We start from the raw sequence: 20,830 nt of genomic DNA on the forward strand, positions 1-20,830 counted from the left end.
GGTGATTTGCTAACCCAGTGGTCAACGATGAATGATAGCTACCAAGCTCATTTGACATATTTTATTTTTAATCTATTGAAGGTTTTCTACGAAAAATCATTTTAAGGTCACACAGTGAAGCATGTAGAACCAACTAATGTCAACAGAGCTCGGTGGCTATCATTCAGCGTTGAACACTGAGTTACCTAGTCAATCACCTAGATGGTGAGATCGCAGACAACTTGTCAACGAATGAAAAATAATATTGAATATTGATTACTGCTTCCACAAATAATTCGCAACCATTATGGGATCGATAAATCGATAACCGTGATGAATATGAGATACTACGTGTTAGATATACTTAGTTAAATTCTTAATCGTTCTTGCATATCGGGTTGAGTACCTACTTCTCAAAATATAATAATGTAGTATGATAAAGTAGTCATAGGAACAATGGACGATAAAACCTTTCCAGGCGTTTGGTGGACATGACTATAGGTTTCTGCACCTCACTAATCGTTGTGAAATAAACACCAAGGTTTCGGCATAAATTCAGCCAATCAAAAAATTGGGTATTTGACTCCAATTTTTTTTAATTACTTTATTATAAACTAGGATAAAAATAATGACGAAAACTGAAAAAATTACTATCGATCAAATAACAAAAAGTTATAAGCATTTAAATATTTCCGATTAGACAGAGATCGCGATATAGAATTATGACGTCATTTTGACTAATGCCATAGTAGCTTCGTGCGGTTTCATACAAATTTGATAGAAGACCCTCCCACTCCAAAATTAAAATGCCTGTAACTTTGTAAATTATTTATATCCTTAGTTTATAATAAAGTAATAATATTTATCAAATTCAAAAGACGTAGTAAAATACCCAATTGCGATTGTAATAATGATTCAGGTTTTTCGGCCGGGTGATACGCGTTGACTTTGTTTATCAAAGCATTTGACCCATAGAGTAATAATCTGAGTTTTACCAAATCCTTCTCATTCTGAGAGGAGACTCGTGCTCAGTAGTGAGCCGGCGATGGGTTGATCTTGATTCTAATATAACACATTCATATTTGCGTATGGTAGGCCTCCCTTGCGAAGCCAGGGCGGATCAACTAGTACTGAATAATGCCTTAAGCGAGCACGCTTGATTTCTTAAGTTTTGCAGAACAAAATAATTATGTTCAGATAAGAGATTCATGAGCGAAGCGAGCGGGAAAATTTCCTTTAATTGTACAAAACGCTCATTAAATACTCAGGGCGGCGAATATAGCCCCGCCGCACATGCATCCACTCGCATTGGTCTTCACGAGCCTTGTCCGAGTGGTCGTATTTATAACATATGGCAGAGTACCAAACTCCGCATTTGCTCGCACGTGTCAGTGCAGGTACGTGGGTGCATGTGCGGCGGGGCATAATAAGGCGTTGATAAAAACTATATTTTATTATTTCTGAGCTACGAAGCCACAGATGACAGCTACATTGGGAATAAATAAAATACAATGGGAAAAAACAACATGTTTTATTACAATAGGCGTGGCCAAAAAAAACAGTAGGTAGGTATGTATTAGCTACATCTAAATAATATATAATTTTAATATTTTTCTAACAACAACAAAACATCTAAACCTATGTATTACATAATTTTCATCATCATAAATCATAATATCGGAAATATTATTATTTCTATTCGAAATACTCCTCAACCGTGAAATGTAGACGATAGATTAAATTACTTTAACAAAGTTACTATTGAAATTAATAAAAAACCTATCTGTAATAATAATCTGTCGTTATGTTTCTTAGCAAGATTGTTATAATTTGTCAAAAAGGACCATACTATTTTTGATTTTTGTCAAAATATAACCTGTAAAGTATCTTATCATAGATTGATTATTAATTTTAGTCGCATACATACCTACATGGAAACCTAAAGTTATTATAAATTAAAAGCCGATTTATCATGTCATATAATTTTTAAATGAAGAATAAATTACATTTTTGATAATTTATTTATATTGGATATCTGTTTAAGACATTTTGCGTCTACTGCAGTTTATTTCGCGATTGAAAAATCAACCCAAAAATTTCACATTTGAATAAAAGAGGTAGTACTATTGCAATGTGGCAATATAAAATTCATTTGTGTAAGATACATTACCGATGGTTTACTATAGGTATACCTCATAACTGAGTAGGCTGCTGCGGTAGTGGAGCGGTGCGGGAGGGTGACAGTTGTCACAAGTTGACGAATCACTGAGCTCCCGCGTCACGTCATCACGTTCCCTCCTGCATCGCTCCACTACCGCAGGAACCTACTCAGTTATGCGTTATGCCTGTACTGAGGTTTACAATCACTGTAGTCGCGATCACCTTCGGTAATAAACACATAGTACGTGACAGGTTGAGGCGGGGAGACACCCCGCTCGCCCCCACCAGGTTAGCGGGGGGCTGTACGGGTGTGCGGCGCGTTCCCTCCCCGATTGCCATCTCAATCTGTCGCCGACTATCGTAATAACCCCAAATGACAGCTACAGTGTAACCATCGCAATAGCTTCAAACAGTCTGGCACTTTTCTAGAATAATCTACATAGTGTAACCAGAACGCTAACAAAAACTTAGCGTTATTTTTATACTATCTAAACACAATCCAATACCAATAACCATTTGCCTCGTTTTCTACTTTTATTGATTTAGAATTTTACAAACCCGCAATGTACTGTGTGCAAAACTCGGGTCAACGCCCCGCCTACGACGCGGCATTGACTCCGAGTGACCTACTTTCCCAAAGTTCGTTGACTTCTAGCGTCAGTCAGATGTTTTATTTGCAATTTATCGTGAACTTTTACAAAATAGGATTTTTAATAGTTTTTTCGCGTTTTTTTGTGGTATCATAGCAGTAACCATCAGTACTATCACCTGTCTTCGTTTTTGCCAGCGTTCTGGTTACAGCCTGTATTTTTCCTTAATTGACTTAAAAGGTAAACAATGCGTAAGTAATAAGAAATACGTAAGAGGCGCACTATACATGGCTCACAAGTACGGCTTTGTTTCCCGCGAACTAATAAATGAAATCATGATACGGTTAAAAACTCCAGAAGCTCTAAAGCGCCGGGCAAATCGCATCGCTTACGCGTTTCTTTGTGAAGTTATAAGGGGAAGGGCTAGTTTATCTTTTAATTCAACTAAGGAAAACTAAAGTATATTCCCTAACACAACTATGCGTTCGAACAATTGAACAATCGGTTTATTCGTCTTCACAAAAGACTTTTTTGGAGTTCACGTTCTGGAACGAATAAATCGAATATCTAAATCAATCGATTCGTTCGTCCCAGACTGACTTTACATAGTTAAGTACAGAACGATTATTGTGCGTATTATTTAACCATATTTTAGGGAACATGAGCCTGTTTCAAATACGTTTCTCGAACTCTTTGTCGACTGACAAGAAATCATGTCAAATACTATAAACTGGTACAGTTCTTGCAATTCACGAAGGCTCATGCTTGTGTTTAAGTCACATCGGTGTAAGTAATGTACACTGAATGTGTGCGTTTGCAAGCGCTTGCTCGCGACTGATTGGTCCGACATGCACGCACACTTACGTAATGCCCGTGTATCCGACGTAACCACAAGTAAAGTCCACTCGCCTTCGTAAATAGCAAGAACTGTAATTAAAAGTATTAGAAAAAATTCATACATACTTTAACTTATTTCTTCGCTACCCTTTCCCAAACTTTGGAATGTTAATGATTTTTTCTTCTACCAATGACATAATTTTTATCGATTAAAACTCAAAGCTGCACAAAATTAACTACCAAGTAGGGCCCCGAGTGTTAAGTTAAACGTAAAACGTAAAGTGGGTTGCACAAGTCAATACAAAAGTTAACGTTAACTTGAAGAGTGCGGGTGCCTAATCAACATTAAGCCCCCTGTGAAGTGCTCAGCTAAGCTAACTTTCTGGTGCTGTTTTTTTTTGAGCTGCGCGGTGTACTGTGCGACTGCAACAGCGTCACATGCGTGAGCACAAGTGCAAACGAGATAGACGGAAGACGGAATTAAATGGGCAATGCGATGATGAGCGAACCAGCTTATATCTCGTGATTCTTGCTGTGAAGTATAGTTTGTTTGTATCTTCATTATAAGCTAAAAGGAACCGCAGAGTACAGCACAGCACATCGCAGCATAACTCAGTCACGTTTTACTACGGGACCCAAATGTTCTAGACATAATCTAAGGTTCTAGATATTTTGAACGATGACTGTAGTCTGTCATAACTCATAACCATAGATTTGTGATGTAGATGAGTGGAAACACTATAAATATCTGACGCAATCATCTGAAGCCCGCGATTTGGTCCGTGTGGATTTTAGGTTTTTAAAAATCCTGTGAACTCTTCAATTTTCCGGGATAAAAAGTAGCCTATGTCCTTCCCCGGGATGCAAACTATCTCTGTGCCAAATTTCGTCAAAATCGCTTGAACGGTTGAGCTGTGAAAAGCTAGCAGACAGACAGACAAACAGACAGACACACTTTCACATTTATAATATTAGTATGGACTAACTGATGCCCGCGACTTCGTACGCGTAGATTTAGGTTTTTAAAAATCCCGTGGGAACTCATCAATTTTCCGGGATGAAAAGTAGGCTATGTCCTTCCCCGGGATATAAGCTAACTCTGTACTAAATTTCATCAAAATCGGTTGAACGGTTGGGCCGTGAAAAGCTAGCAGACAGACATTCAGACACACTTTCGCATTTATAATATTAAGTATGCATTAATTAATAGTATGGAGGATTTGAATTTGACTTTCTCATTGAAATATAAACACTCACACACATTATAGCCGATCTTTTGTCGACAAAATAAATGAGTACTTCTGTCATCAGAAGCGACATATTTTATCTCTAGCTGACCCGCCCCGGCTTCGCTCGGGTGAAATTTACAAAATCGGCGTGGGGGTAGCATTTTCAAAAATCGTGAAATACGTAAATAAATACTACCTACGTATTTTTTCTTTTGTAATCGAAAACCCAAATATCAATTTTCGTATATTTGATAATTTTTATAGTGTTTTACCTACACTTCAAGGATTCAGTACTGAGTAAACATACATATCAAAAATTTCGTCACTGGCAGTAAGCGGGCTGTAGCTTAGTGGTCAGAGCGTCGGGCGCGATCCCAGGAGACGCGGGTTCGACTCCTGCCGGTTCGCAATTTTTGATCTGTATTTAAAATTATCAATTTTCGTGATCTAATCGTGTAACTTTCCTTTGCCTAACATCTTTACTAACCTTTTTGGTGCAGTTCGGTTCGGCTTGTAAAGCCTGTCAAAAACAGATTCTTTAGAGTTTGTTGTATTACATTTTTCCTTTGGTCCTTGAATCATAGTCTTACGTTTACCAAAGGGTTTCCGTTTGCTATCAACTCTGGATGTAGAGACAAATTTTTAGGCGCATTATTCGTTACAATATCTTTCCCACTAACTTAATAGCCTAATATAATAATAAGCAGTGATAGCCTAGTGGTTAGGACGTCCGCCTTCTAATCGGAGGTCGGGGGTTCGATCCCGGGCACGCACCTCTAACTTTTCGGAATTATGTGCGTTTTGATTAATTAAATATCACTTGCTTTAACGGTGAAGGAAAACATCGTGAGGAAACCTGCATGCGTGAGTTCTCCATAATGTTCTCAAAGGTGTGTGAAGTCTACCAATCCGCACATGGCCAGCGTGGTAGACTATGGCCAAACCCTTCTCACTCTGAGAGGAGACCCGCGCTCTGTAGTGAGCCGGTGATGGGTTGATCATGATGTTGATGATGATGACTCCTAGTATTAGTGATTGTATTCGTATCAGATTACAAACGTTACGTCACTAGTTCCTGTGGTAGTGGGGCGGTGCGGGAGGGGTGTGATGACGTGACGCGGGAGCTCAGTGATTCGTCAACTTGTGATATAACTGTCAACCCTCCCGCACCGCTTCACTACCGCAAGAGCCTACTCAGTTCGGATCGAATCTGCTTTCTGCTTCGTGCCCGCGGGGTGATTGTAAAACGATGTAGTAGCAACAGCAACGCGACAGCAGTAGCAATCCGACAGTTCATTTGCTGTCTTTCTTCTTCTTATTTTGCTTTGCGGCTATTGCTGTCTCTCTCTAGCCGGACGTTTGACAGCAATGATCGCGAGGTTTACGCCTGTCGCAAGCCTGTCGCGAGATACGTAATCACCCCGCCGATCTGTCCTTCCGTTATAGAACTTTATTTAACGCGCTTAGAAAAGTATGCAAGTGCTCGAAGGCGTACAGGTATGCTTCCACCACATTGAGGCTAATTCGGTTGTACATAATCATTCTCTCATAGCAGACACGATGGTTAGATGGAATCTGATGGAAGCTCGACGCCGCATCTGGACTTTAAAGTCTGACCGTTAAAAGTATCGGATGTGCTAAGACCCTAAGACCCAAAACTAAACAAAATTGACAGTGTATAAAAGTCCTACTTTTCATACTATCCCTTTCATAATGCTCCGTGATGAAAAGGATAGCACTACAGTCTACAACTTAGATAAAGTACGCCACATATGTGACAGATACAAAGGTCACACGCAAAATCTAACAGAAAAAGTGCCCGCTTCAAATTCATTATATTTACACCAAAACCACATAAAATTTAACGTAAAGTGCTTAAAACTGCATTGTAAATCTTATCTTAGTCAAATTAAAAATAAAGTGTATAATAACTTTGTGATTGGTAAAATGATAACACATAATATTATGCAAATGTTACACGATAAAACGAAAAATATACCCCCCATTGGGGGGTGCCTATATCCACGGACACTTTTGACGCCCGAAAGCTCATCTTGAGCAATACAATTAGCCCTATCAATTTAGTTTAAACATTGAGGCTGATAAATAAATAAAATAACTTCATTGCATTAATTCCGCTGTACACAATCTCTATTTATGACAAGTCTAAATGTATTGCTATATCTTTCACAATGGTACTGATTCTGATCGTTACTAAATAGAATGTTTGCATCTTTTTCTTGTCATTGTAATGAAAAAGGGACAGACAAACTTAATTTAATTTAAAACTGTCAAACCTCGTGTCTTCAGGGGCCAGTCTTCGGCATAATGTTTAGATTTGTAAAGTATCACTCCAGTCTATGTATCTACGGTATACATTATTTGTACATCGCAGTCTTTAATTTAAAATTCATGTTCCGTCCTTTTTTAGCAATAGCAAAGAGAAAAAGATGCAGATACTCTTAATTCAGTTTGGAGACAACATCCTTGTGGCTAATTTTGTTGTAAACAGATCTCTAAACTAAATTGACAGGTCTAAATCTAGTGCTATTCTTTTCCGCAACGAGAAATGTGAAAGTGATAGCATTACATTAAGACCTGTCATTACAGTTTATTTTAAAGAGTGTATAAAAGTGTTGGCTACACTGGTACTGATTCTGAGCACAACCAAATTTTAGAGTATTCGCATCGTCTTCTTACTAATGTAATATGAAAAAGAGCCGACAACAGTTTGACAGTTTTTAATTTAATTTTTAGATGTTAAAACCCGTGATTTTAGCGCACAGCCACGAGCCTGCTGTTTAAATTTGTAGCGTGCACTAAAATTTAGAGTCTTTTAATATAAAGTTCATGTTCTGTCCTTTTTTAGCATTGTTAAAAAGAAAAGGATGCAGATCCTCTAAATTTAGTTTAGAGAAAGACAACGGAATCGGTGCCACTGTAATGCTAGATTTAGACCTGTCAATTTAGTTTAGAGAATGTACAACGAAATTAGCCTCATTGTGTAGGTAAAGAAGCCTGACCAGAAAAATAAAACAACTCGCCATATTGCGGAAAGCTTGTGTAACTAATTTATACAAGACCATATACTTGGTGACCATAGACCATAATACTAATGGCGCCCCCAGAGCAAGATTTTTTATATTTAGAAAAAGAAAGAAAAAAACGTTTAATTTTTGAAAGTGCCACACATCAGCAGTAACTACCTAAGAGCGGGGGCACACGGTGCGTTGCGGCGGCGGTGCAGCGCCGGAGCGGTGTCTTACATAGAAATATCTGTGGCATGTCACAGGATGCGCTCCGGCGCCGCAGCGGACTTGCAACCAACGAGACGAGGCGGGGAGGCGTGAATGCGTTGCAACGTCGGAGCGGCACCGCTCAGTTGTTTTTATTAACAGACTGTCCAAAGCTGCTCCGGCGCCGCTGCGACATAACAACGTTGCGGCGCCGCACCGCTCGTGTGCCCGCTGATACGGTGAAATCTTTGCGGTGCGGCGCCGCAACGCATCGTGTGCCCCCAGTCTAAGGGGCTTGGTTATCCTGGCACCTCTAACACGAGCATTAAATCCAGCAGGCATCAAACAAAGAAAGTATTTCTAGTCAGGCTATATTAGGAAATGGCAACATTGTATTGTGATTGCAAATATAAGTCTAACGATGTATATTCATGTGTCTGTTACACTGTAACGTGTAACCGGCGCCGCTTATTTGCGCCTCGACTTTAGCCTTCAGGATCTATTCTTTATTCGATGGTCTGTAAACAAAAAGTAACATGTGCAATTCTCAGACAACTAAATTTCGAGAGAATGAGACAGTGCAGAGTAGCAGAAGTAGGATAATTGTAGGTGTTATCCATACTAATCCATACTAATATTATAAATACGAAAGTGTGTCTGTGTGTCTGTGTGTCTGTCTGTCTGTCTGCTAGCTTTTCACGGCTCGTCCGTTTAATCTTTTTCAATGAAATTTAGTACAAATATAGCTTGCATCCCGGTGACGAATATAGGCTACTTTTTATCCCGGAAAATCAAAGAATTCCCACGGGATATTAAAATCCTACAACAACGCGGACGAAGTCGCGGGCATCATCTAGTTGTATCAATACTAGTAAATAAAATTGAAGTGTATGTATGTTTGAACGGGCTTATCTTCGGAAGTCGGAACGGCTGAACCTATTTTGACGGGACTTTCACAGACACGTAGAGGATTAACCAAGGAGTAACATAGGTTACCCGCGACTACGATTCATGGGTTTACCCTTAGATTAAGGACAAAAATCGTACTTTTGACATGACAGTTCACACATGGAATAGAACACATATAGCGGGACCTTTCTCAAAACTTATCGCTAAATAATTATGTATCTACTAGGTTATGCCCGCGACTCAAACCTCTATTTTACCCCCTTAGGGGTTGAATGTCCAAAAATCCTTTCTCAGCAGATGCCTACGTCATAATAGCTATCTCCATGCCAAATTTCGGCCCGATCCGTCCAGTAGTTTGAGCTGTGCGTTGATAGATCACTCAGTAAGTCACCTTTTTCTTTTATATATATATATAGAAGAAGATAGAGAATGTGGAGGGTGTACTCACTATTGCGCGGCAGTACTAGAGCCTGTGAGTCGGACACGGTACAGCAGTGGAGGCTGCTGTGAAAGTAGTACTTGACAGTGAGGTGTTTGTCCTCACCCACGCACGGGTCGAAGAAACCCGGCAGCTCCGACTGGGAAAGAAAAACATAGGTTATAACAACTAAAAAAAAATTTTACAAAAAAAATAAAAACCGACTTCGATACACAAACACTAAAAATTGAAAAATAATTTAATTTATTACCGAATATCTTATGTATACAAGAGTTAATATAGTTCCATAATAATACTTTTTGGTGCCGGTGCCAATTAGCTTTAGCTGCGCGAATCGTCTAGACTTCATATTTTTATGAGACTCCACAATGGCACCTCATTGGCACCGACCCAAAAAAATATTATTATGGAACTATATTAACTCTTGTATACATAAGATATTCGGTAATAAATTAAATTATTTTTCAATTTTTAGTGTTTGTGTATCGAAGTCGGTTTTTAGTTTTTTTGTAAAAAAAAATTATTTCACAATTTTTTGTGGCCCCATGGAATTATGCTATGACTGGTTAAAAATCTACTGTTTACTAAGCTTATACACTGATCGCGAGCAATTTACTCTTATCCGTTGAGGAGTTCCAGTATCTATCTTCGAAGATGTTCATCAGATCTTCACCAAATTTAAATGGGACCAACTTTGAAGTATACCCTTTCAAACAAAAAAAAAATTTTCAAAATCGGTCCAGGCGTCTTCGAGTAATCGGGGAACATACATAAAAAAAAAAAAAAAAAAAAAAAAAAAAAAAAAAAAAAAAAAAAAAAAAAAAAAAAAAAAAAAAAAAAAAAAGATTCCGACGAATTGAGAACCTCCTCCTTTTTTTGAAGTCGGTTAAAAAACCGGTATCGACGAAGTGCGAGTCCAACTCTTATTTAACCAATTTTTTAATTTTTTCATAAATATAAAAGTTTCAGAAGCCTTGCATCCTTTTCATTGCGTCCTATTAATCTCCATAAAATTATGACCCTTACGAAATAACAGTATCTAACGCGGTACGTAAGTAAACAAAAGGATATCGAATGCTCTATAGCTTTCGATAAGTAACAATAAAAAATTATCGGAAGTTCGGAAAATCTTATTCGTTGAGGTTGTTGTGAATAAATAGCGTTTGAGCGTTATTTATTTTATTTTATTTTGTTTATTTGAAAGTAATCAACAGCGTAATTACATAATTATTATTAAATCTAAATTTAGTTCTAAAAGAAGGCCACAAGAGATTACCTAAAATTATAATGAAAACTATTTTAACAGAATAGATTTAGAATAAATATATGTACAATAATAAAATTACAACAGTGTGTGTATGCATATATGTGTGTGTATGTGTGTGATCTTGTATGTGTGCGTGTGTGTGTTGTGTGCGTGTGTGTTATAATCGAACGATATCGACATCGGTTCGATCTGGTTTCGGTTTCGACAATTTCTCTGTTGATACGGTTATTCTGAATTGAAAGCACATCTTATCGTAGGATAACTTACCGAATCGTTTTGATAATTATGTAATCGAAGTGTTCTGAATCGGCCTGCTATTTCGCTATAGGGACAAGCCCAGCTATCACCAGCACGGCTTCAGTGGAAACTGTTCGATATGCTCCACAAATACCTATAGCAAGTCGTTATTGGACTCATTCTAATGTCTTCTTATATTTAAAAGAAGAATATAAAATGTTAGCATTAATTAGCAAATAAGAAACTGTACATATAAATAGGTAGGTATAAGAATGAATAAAGTAATAAAATATGTATATTTATATTATATGAGATAATGTAATATTATACATAAGAATAAAAATAGCATGTAACATATTATTATAATAATGAATGGACAAGCTGAAAAAAAAACGTAGCTGATCATTCTCGTCCAACAGAGCAAGGCAAAAAAAAAAAAGAAAGCCAGCCATGTCTGCCATAAAAAGTCTCCGATCATCATGTCGGAGGACAAAAAGCGGACATACAAAAAAAATATGTATTTTTATAGAGTTCCATTTTCACAACTACACTGTATATTGGTGCCCCGTAAAGAATGACGAAGTGGGCCACGGGTAAGGGTTGTCTGAAGACATGGAGTCGGCTGTCTGCTCTAAGCCTATATTAGTAATTAGAAGCATCATAAAAGGACAGAAAAGTCACCTTGCTAGCTTCCAAAAGTTCGAGCCGTGAGTCTTTGATGAGGCACTGCACTGGTATGGTGACGTCTATCACCTCCGCGTAAGGAAGAGGGCTGTCTGGAGACGCAGCGTCGCCTGCCTGCTCCGAGCTTATTTCGTGATCTGTCACACCTATGAACGTTAAACTTATGTAAGACAGTTGAAGGACAGTGACAGTGAACTATGGAAGATAAATAATAATATAAATCCATACTAATATTATAAATGCGAAAGTGTCTGTCTGTCAGTCTGCTAGCCTTTCACGGCCCATCCGTTCAACCGATTTTGACGAAATTTGGTACAGATATAGCGTGCATCCCGGGGAAGGACATAGGCTACTTTTTATCTTGGAAAATCAAAGAGATCCCACGGGATTTTTTAAAAACTAAATCGACGCGGACGAAGTCGCCGGCATCAGCTAGTAATAAATAATGCTAATATTATAAATGCGAAAGTGTGTCTGTCTGACTGCTAACTTTTCACGGCCCAACAGTTTTTAATAACAACAACAAACAATTTGGTACATGGTGAGTTTACATCCCGGGGAAGGACATAAACCACTTTTTATTCCGGAAATCAAGGAGATCCCAAGGGATATTTAAAAATGTACGCGGACGAAGTTTCGAGGATCAACTATTACTTAATATAAAGCTAATGAAAAATAAATGAAAAATATGTTAATAGTTTTCTTTACCCGCGGGCAACTTTCCATATAGCGCTCTAATGATGACCAGTCCTTTCTTCTTTTCTTCGTCGCTTCTTATTCTAGAATATGTTTCTCTCATGAGCTCAATGGTTGCTCTGGCTTGCCTCTGCATTTCTTGTAGCCTTCAATTAAAAGTACAGGTATAAATTTAACGATTTAAATGATGAAATTTAAGAGTTTAACTTACTTAAAAAACTGTCAAACTATCAACTTAGTTATCACTAAATTGATAGTTTGACAGTTTTTGCATGGGAAATTTGTAAACAGAACTTTAACGCTTGTTTAATAGGACTAATAGAATAGCGATCAAGGTCTGATTTTGGAGCAGAGATCGCACCCTACTGCGGTCCGATCTCTCGCTCTAATTGATTAGTCAAAGTGGGATAGCGATAAGTAGGTATTTACTTCAAGTAAAAATTGAAAGTGAACTCCATTACTTTATGCCCTAGCTGATGCACGCGACTTTGTTCGCATGGATTTAGGTTTTAAAAATCCAGTGGGATCTCTGATTTCCCAGGGTGAAAAGTAGCCTATGTCACTCTCCAGGTCTTTAACTACACCTACCTATGCAAAAAATCACGTCAATCCGTTGCGACGTGATTGAAGGACAAACCAACAAACAAACACACTTTCGCATTTATAATAAGGGTACTGATTATTTCTACTTCATGCCCACCTCTCAAAGTTGGCCTCCATAGACCGCTGGCGCTCCCTCTCGCGCCGCTCGCGGGCGATGGGGTCCAGCACCGCCTTCTTCAGTATCAGCCACGACACCATGGGCACCACGGTGGCGTAGAACACCGGCGCGGGGATGACCTCCTCGCACAGGTGTATTGGCAGTACTACAGTTTGTGAGGAACATGACCATCTGGAAAACATCACCTTATTAAAAGCTTTTATAGATATAGCGCAAACTGAGGAAGAACAAAAAAGGCTTTCCGGAAATCCCACCCAAGCGAAGCCGGGGCGAGATACAGCTAGTATACATATAGAGGGAAGGTGTTATTTTAATTTATTTTTATTGAGATACAAGCCCCTTACCTGGTGGTAAGTGATGACACAGTCTAAGATGGAAGCGGGCTAACTTGGGAGGGGTATGGCAGTTTTCACTAAACCCATACCCAGTGGTTTCTACACGGCATCGTGCCGGAACGCTAAATCAATTGGCGCACGGCTTTTGCCAGTAGGGTGCAACTAGTCACGGCCGAAGCCTTCCACTAGACCAGACCAGAGAAAATTAAGAAATTATTTCCCCTGCTGGGAATCGAGCCTGGGACCTCCCACTAATAAGATCACAGCGCTCAACACTGCGTCAAGGAAGTCGTCAGAAGTTACAGTCTAAGGCTGGGACAAGGTGACGGAAATGAGCGTACGACCCGAACGTTGGTTTTGGACTGTTTTATTAAAGGAATGCATTGAGATACATGTATCTCTTATGGGCTATTATTTAGATATTACTGGTTAGGTCACACTGTACAACAGGTACGTACAGTCGTCAACAATGGGAAAAATGACACAAAGAGCGATAGCAAGGAAACTTACTTAAGTTTGAGCATAACTCCACTGGGAATGCCAAGCATGACTGCCGCGGACACACTGCTGTTCTGAGACACCTTTTTTTCTGCCCCGTACTCGGCGATCGCACCGAAAGTGCCAAATCTGAAACATTTGTTTGATTACTTTAGATAGTATGTTAGGTTGTGTAGAACCTCCGATAGTGTATTTTAAATTTCGTTCTTGTATTTCAACTCTTGGTTTTGAAAAGTGGTTTCTAGTCTATGATTGTAGATATGCAAGGCAAAGGAAAAACGAGAAAATAAAAGAAATAGGGATCATAACCGTAAAATTTAATTTTAACTTTGTGTCAAATTTCATGTCAAAAGTACGATTTTAGTCTTAATTTACAGGTGAACCGTACTTTTGACATGGGACAAGATATAATATAAAACGTTTGAAACAATGACAATTTGATTATTGACATGTTTTTGACAATAATAGAATATAATAGAATATATATATATATATAAATATATCTATATATATATTCTTTTTTTGATATCAAGTAAAATATCTTATAATGCAGATTTCTACAAGAGTATCATTTAGCACCGATTTTATACTGTGTTTTATACACAGTATAAAATCGGTTGCAAGTAAAAGCAGTATAAAACAAGACTTACTTTAGAGCGAGACGTAACTTCAAGTCATGCTGTGGCAACTTCTTCATAAAATTAAATGATATGAAGGAATGAGGGTTGCCTATCTGTACTGCAGTATTCAAATGGTACTTCTCTGAGTCCCTCACATATGTAGAGGTCATAGAGGACCCTGCTTGTCCTCCCGCTCTGTACGTTAAGTAACCCACTGAGTGAGCATCTAGTTGTAAGGCCATTGCTGGGAAGAAATCATAAATATATATACTATTACAAATGCGAAAGTGAAGTCTGTTTATCTGTCTATCTTTTGCCTTTTCACTGACCATTTGACCAACCGATTTGGACGAAATTTGGTACAGAGATAGTGTGCAACCCAGGGTCTTGCATATACTAATTTTTATCTCGGAAAATCAAAGAGTTTTTGAGTCGAGGCTGCGGGTAGATGCTAGTATAAAATAAAAAAGTTGGCACTAAGTGGGGACTAGGCTGACATACATTAATGTAAAAGCCTGATAATAAAAGCTTTATAAAAAAAGTGGGGACTGCCAACAGTAGTGAAAACTTAACACCATGAAATAACAGTGTTTTTATTTTTATTTTTGAATTAATATTGTAGTATCAAAAATTAAAATTTCAATTGTAAATTTAAACCATTAACATTAGTTTAGTTTTTTACATCTATCAGCAGTCCGAGCACTTCGTCTTTTCTTGTTTGGTGGCTTTTTGTAGTGCCAGCACAAAAACAGTTGGAACACTATTAGCATTAGTATATCCATTAGCATTAGGCTCAATTTACATTGAAAAGGAATGGAAGCGAATTTCTAAAATAATACATAGCATATTGATTTCTATCTTCACCACGTAATAAATTTTTACCGAGAAACAAAATTCCCGTGAAGTCGCGGGAATTCCCGCTTATTCCGCCGATTTTTTCATTTGGGCAAGAATTTTGTGTTTAACGAAGTGGATATAAAACTCAATATGCTATGTGATATTTTAGAAATTCGCTTTCATTCCCTTCCAGTGTAAATTGAGCCTTAGTATGTATGTATTAGCATGGGTAAGTTTTTACCCATCCCAAAATCGTTCAACACGTTCAACCAGTCTTCTTTTCAATAAAGTAATTTTGAAACAGAAACTTACTTGATACAAAAGTAGGCACAATCCCTCTAGGCGTAAACTGCAATCCCGTCCCACAGTTCACAAACATAAGCCTAGATATAGTCCTGAATATCTTGAACCCGAAGACTGGCCCATTTCCTATACCACATTCCAACTCAGTCCACCCTCTTTCAGAGCTTAGATGTCTGTTGGACATTGATAGTGAACCTGTACCTGTAAAATAATTTAACTACAGTAAATATGCAACGGATTTGGTCAATAAGTTAACTACAAGAATAAATAAGCAATGGGTGGTCATTAATTTTAGTTAGAGGTATAGAATCAAAGAGTACCCACAGGATTTTTAAAAACTGAAACTTACATGAAGTCTAGTATTTTTTTTAAATTGCAAGATACAGTGCGACAAGGCTCTTTTGGCGAGTGGCGAAAATCAGAACTAACGTTGCCGTCACGTGTTCCCTTTGTTCTCGTTTGAATAATCTACAAGCCTTTGTTCTCCAACAGCGCCCCCTGTCAATGTAAAAAGAGCCTTGTCGCACTGTAGGCTTGTACTTGATGACAATCATGTTTTAAAGAAAGCAATGATAAAGTCTAAGATGAGGCGCGCTTGCCTGGACGATGCCTACTAGGCAGAATTTAATGTAACCTTTTTGAATACCTGTGTTCTCAATAGCGAATATTGCTTTAATTAATCCATACTAATATTATAAATGCGAAAGTGAGTCTGTCTGTCTGTCGGCTAGCCTTTCACGGCCCATCCGTTTAACCGATTTTGACGAAATTTGGTACAGATATAGCTTGCATCCCAGGGAAGGACATAGGCTACTTTTTATCACGGAAAATTAAAGAGTTCCCACGGGATTTTTAAAAACCTAAATCCACGCGGACGAAGTCGCGGGCATCATCTAGTTTATATTATATTAAAGTAGTATTATAGTGTTGATACCAATCATATTATGCTTAGTTTAATTACCTGTGCCATTTTGTGTAGAAATGTTCCCTGATAAAGTGACAGTGTTTCTCAGTGTGACCGGAGCGTCTATAGACTGCTGGATTGTCATACCAGACACTTCAATGGTAGGGATTATGGCTGAATCTTCCCTGTAATAATTAATATCACTATCTTATAGATTATTAATACTATATCTTATAACTTTTATAGTGTTTTACCTACATTTCAAGGAAATTTCTAAATAATTTTAAATACATATCAAAAATTGCAGACCAGCAAGATTCGAACCCGCGTCTCTTGGGATCGCGCCCGACGCATCGGTTAGAGCATCGGGCGCGATCCCAGGAGACGCGGGTTGGATTTGATATGTATTTAAAATTATTAAGACATTCAAACAATTTTTACCCGACTTACTACAGTATTAATTCTTTTTGTCATATCTTTATCATATGAGATAGTACCATAACTGACTGACTGGCAGACAACACACAGTCTAAACCCAAGCTAAAATTAAGTACAGTTATAGAAATTTAAAAAAAAAAATCTAAAGCAAGCTGAGACATACTTACAAAATATCATATTCATCATAATACTTCATGAACATATCTGTCGCGTTGATAGAAAGTGTAATGGTGCCTCTTGGGTTTGCGCTCTGCTGCAACCTTCTCTCCTCTCGCTCCCTCTTTAGTCTAAAAAATTTATAGGATTTTCAAACAAGAAAAACTTTAAAAACTAAGAACCCTTTGCGCGCCAGACAATTAAAGTCACTATTAAACTTGCCTGCCAAAAGCAAGCAACAATTATACTGACTTGTATTTGTTAAGATTAAGTCAAATTATGAAGAATTGTTAAGAAAAAGTCAAAGTAAGAAAAAGCTGTGATAGCCTAGTGGATAGGACGTCGTCGCCCACCTTCTAATCAGAGGTCGGTGATTTGATCCCGGGCACGCACCTCTAACTTTTCAGAGTTATGTGCATTTTAAGTAATTAAATATCACTTGCTTTAGCGGTGAAGGAAAACATCGTGCATGCCTGAGAGTTCCCCACAATGTTCTCAAAAGTGTGTGAAGTTTACCAATCCGCACATGGCCAGCGTGGTAAATCCACATGACAAAGTTGTAAGTGAGAGCATCATCGTGATCAACCCATCGCCGGCTCACTACTGAGCGCGGGTCTCCTCTCAGAGTGAGAAGGGTTTTGGCTATAGTCTACCACGCTGGCCATCTGCGGATTGGTAGACTTCACATACCTTTGAGAATATTATGGAGAACTCTCAGGCATGCAGGTTTCCTCACGATGTTTTCCTTCACCGTTAAAGCAAGTGATATTTTAATTACTTAAAAACACACATAACTCCGAAAAGTTAGAGGTGCGTGCCTGGGATCGAACCCCGACCTCCGATTGGTAGGTGGACGTCCTGACCACTAGGCTACCACAGCTTCAAGTGTCATCAAATTGGAAATTATTTTATTTCGTACCTTTCATATTCTTCTCTAATCTCCCGTGGTGTACGGGTCCGGAAGATCACTTCCCACCCATCTACTTCTAGTCCTCTTTTTCCTGTAAATAATGTATAATATTAAATTAGTGTTTGAAGACCAAAGTCTTCGAACAGTGTATGTTGCCAGTCATGGCATATGGATCTGAGACAATATGGTCGCTAACTATGGGCCTCATAAGAAAGCTCAGTCTCATTCAGTGAGTGATGGAGAGAGCTACGCTTGGAGTCTCTCTACGTCATCAAATCAGAAATGAGGAGATCCTAGAATAATCCAAAACTAGAGTAACCAACATAGCTCAACAGTTTGCAAAGCTGAAGTGGCAATGGGCAAGGCACATAGTTCGGAAAAACGATAGACAATGGGGTCTCAAGGTGCTGGAATGGCGATCTCGGACCGAAAGGTGCAGCGTTGGAAGGCCCTCCACTAGTTGGATGGACAACATCAGATGAGTCGCAGGGAGCCGCTGGATTCAGGCGGCACAAGACCATAGCGTGTGGAAGTTCCTACGTCCAGCAGTGCACGTCTATCGGTTGATGATAATGATGATGACGATGATTAAATAAGATGACTAACCAGCCCACAATGAGATCTGGTGGTATATGATTATACAATCTAAGATTGAAGCAGGGTAACCTGTAGACAGACAAAGAAATGAACCTATTAGGGTTCCCTTTTATCTGGAGATATGGAACCCTAAACATCTTACTTACCAAGGGTATCATAAATAGCCCTTTTGTGTGAATCTGAGAGCACTTCGTATGCCTCCTTTACTTTGTTGAATATTTGTTCTGCCCATTTTTGCTTGTTGGGATCTGTGCTGTGCTTGTCTGGGTGAAAGATGCGTGAGAAGCGACGGTACGCGCTGTTTATCTCTTCCGGAGTAGCCTGGAGAAAATAAAGCTCGTAAAATACTTGTGGAGAAAAATCGCAGGAAAAAGATGGGTGGTAAGAAGTAAGAATGGCTACAAAACATAAGGGAGTGGACTTGACTAGGCGGAGCTTCGCGCTCGCCACCCTCCCCGGTGACGCTGTAGTGGCCAATAGGGCCTACGCAGCATAGTCAATCCGAAACAACACACAAAAAGGACTGGAATAACAACAGTCGGAAATCTTTTCCGCCTAGCCACCGTCAAGATGTTTAGAAAGCTACAGGTGTCCTTCAATAATGGAGAAGCACATAAAGAAGAACAAGAGAATACTTTAGTAATATCATCCATTCACATCACTTGGGGACATGAAAAGCTTCCCCGTGTGGTGCTTAGTTTTATACTGATCACAAGCACCCAGCGTCCCTGGAAGCAGCTACTACAGAAACAGATAAGTAGGCTGCAAATAAGGCTGACTAATCTTTTCTCCATGATGGCTACCTTTAAGACCGAGCTATCGCAGTTACGGTTTTTTGGTTTGAGGTTTTGTGGTCTGGTGTGTTTGAGGTGACAGTCGACTCGAGAAGTAGGAGTTAGAGCAAGAAGAAGATCATTTGTCACAACCTATTTCTATGACTGTCTTGTTGATTTAGTGACTAGCATATTGTGCTAAATAAGGGGTTCTAGATTAAATCCTGAATCAGGCAAAAAGTTATTGGGGTTTGGGTTTGAGGGTTTGGGTAGACCACAAGCGAGAGGATCTCTGGCACCATGGACTAACAATATAAGTAGACTTTCAATATGCACTGCTAGAATTCCTTTTTGGATTTTGTTTCCTCTGCCATTTTTAATAATGGGATTTTCAAAAGAAGAGTGAATATGCATCTTCTAGGCAGGGGCGCACAACTTTAGGCTGCATGATACTAATTGGTCTGATTGCAATCAAGAACAAACCTATTTAGTTTTAAAAAGAGAGGTGGCGGGAAGTGGCTGGATGAGACTTTGAAAGAGTGTGGTGGCTCTTATTAGAGAAGGCCTGTGTGGCCAAAACAGGGTCCAAAGGCTGACTGATGCGAATATAAAAAGAGATCAATATAATTTCATAATTAAAAAAAATTGACAAAAAAATTCTACACATTAAAATTTAGTGAAATGAATTGACAATAACTGCACCAAGCAAGAGAAACGTTTAAGTAATATATTAATCGGCTTCTTATAGTCTAACTCTAAATCATCTATTCTAAAGTCGGCATGTTTGATTTCAATTGCAGGCATAACCTACAAACATTCTTATAAATAATTGTGTAACAGTAAAACTTTGGACATGGAAATATGTATGACGCGGTCTATGTTAGGATTATAGGTACACAACCATTTTAATAGCATTTTTATATTTTACTTCCAAAGTTATATAATGTAGGTGCATTATTTAAGATAATTTTGAGGAAAGGAAAAATGATAAAAAATATTTACCGTTTTAGATACATTAAGTAACTGATAGTAATTATCTTCTAGTAAAATACTTTCTCCTTCTTCGTCCATTATCACTAATTTTATATTATAAAAATGCCGCAAATTACAACCGAATCACAAAATCACTCAAGATATTTCTTTTCACCACTGCACTGACGTGACGTCTCACGTAATACCACCGAGACATTACTGACATTTGATTTGACCAGAGACTATAATGATACTTTAGGTTTATGGTTAGTATAAAGGTAACGGGTAACTTTAGAGACGTGTCAAACCTTATGGGCCATATGGGCCTCATAGAAATTAATGACATTAAAATGGTTTGTCAAATTTCAGGTGTTTGACAAACATGCTTGACCGTCTGCAGTCGTTTTTCACGTGTTTGTCAAAATAAACTAGGTACGTGTTTGGCAAATTTGATTGATATTCTGTTTGTTAAACATGCTTGACGGTGTATGGCTATGTTTGTC

At 38.4% G+C, this 20,830-nt stretch overlaps 1 protein-coding gene across 1 annotated transcript; it reads right to left on the reverse strand.

Moving 5' to 3' along the window:
- Positions 1-1,494: 1,494 nt before the first annotated feature.
- Positions 1,495-20,509, reverse strand: LOC117995350 (dnaJ homolog subfamily C member 11). Its single transcript, XM_034983360.2, has 13 exons — positions 20,358-20,509; positions 18,729-18,903; positions 17,995-18,076; positions 17,087-17,206; positions 16,539-16,666; positions 15,587-15,778; positions 14,468-14,681; positions 13,830-13,946; positions 12,964-13,155; positions 12,276-12,409; positions 11,565-11,713; positions 9,389-9,518; positions 1,495-8,549 (listed from the first exon to the last, which is right to left on the reverse strand). Exons 1-13 carry the CDS (start codon positions 20,424-20,426, stop codon positions 8,524-8,526), a joined length of 1,728 nt encoding a protein of 575 aa, XP_034839251.1. The 5' UTR covers positions 20,427-20,509; the 3' UTR covers positions 1,495-8,523.
- Between the last annotated feature and the right edge of the window lie 321 nt (positions 20,510-20,830).

The sequence above is a fragment of the Maniola hyperantus genome, chromosome Z (genome assembly GCF_902806685.2).
Source record: "Maniola hyperantus chromosome Z, iAphHyp1.2, whole genome shotgun sequence".
NCBI classification, from domain to species: Eukaryota; Metazoa; Arthropoda; class Insecta; order Lepidoptera; family Nymphalidae; genus Maniola; species Maniola hyperantus.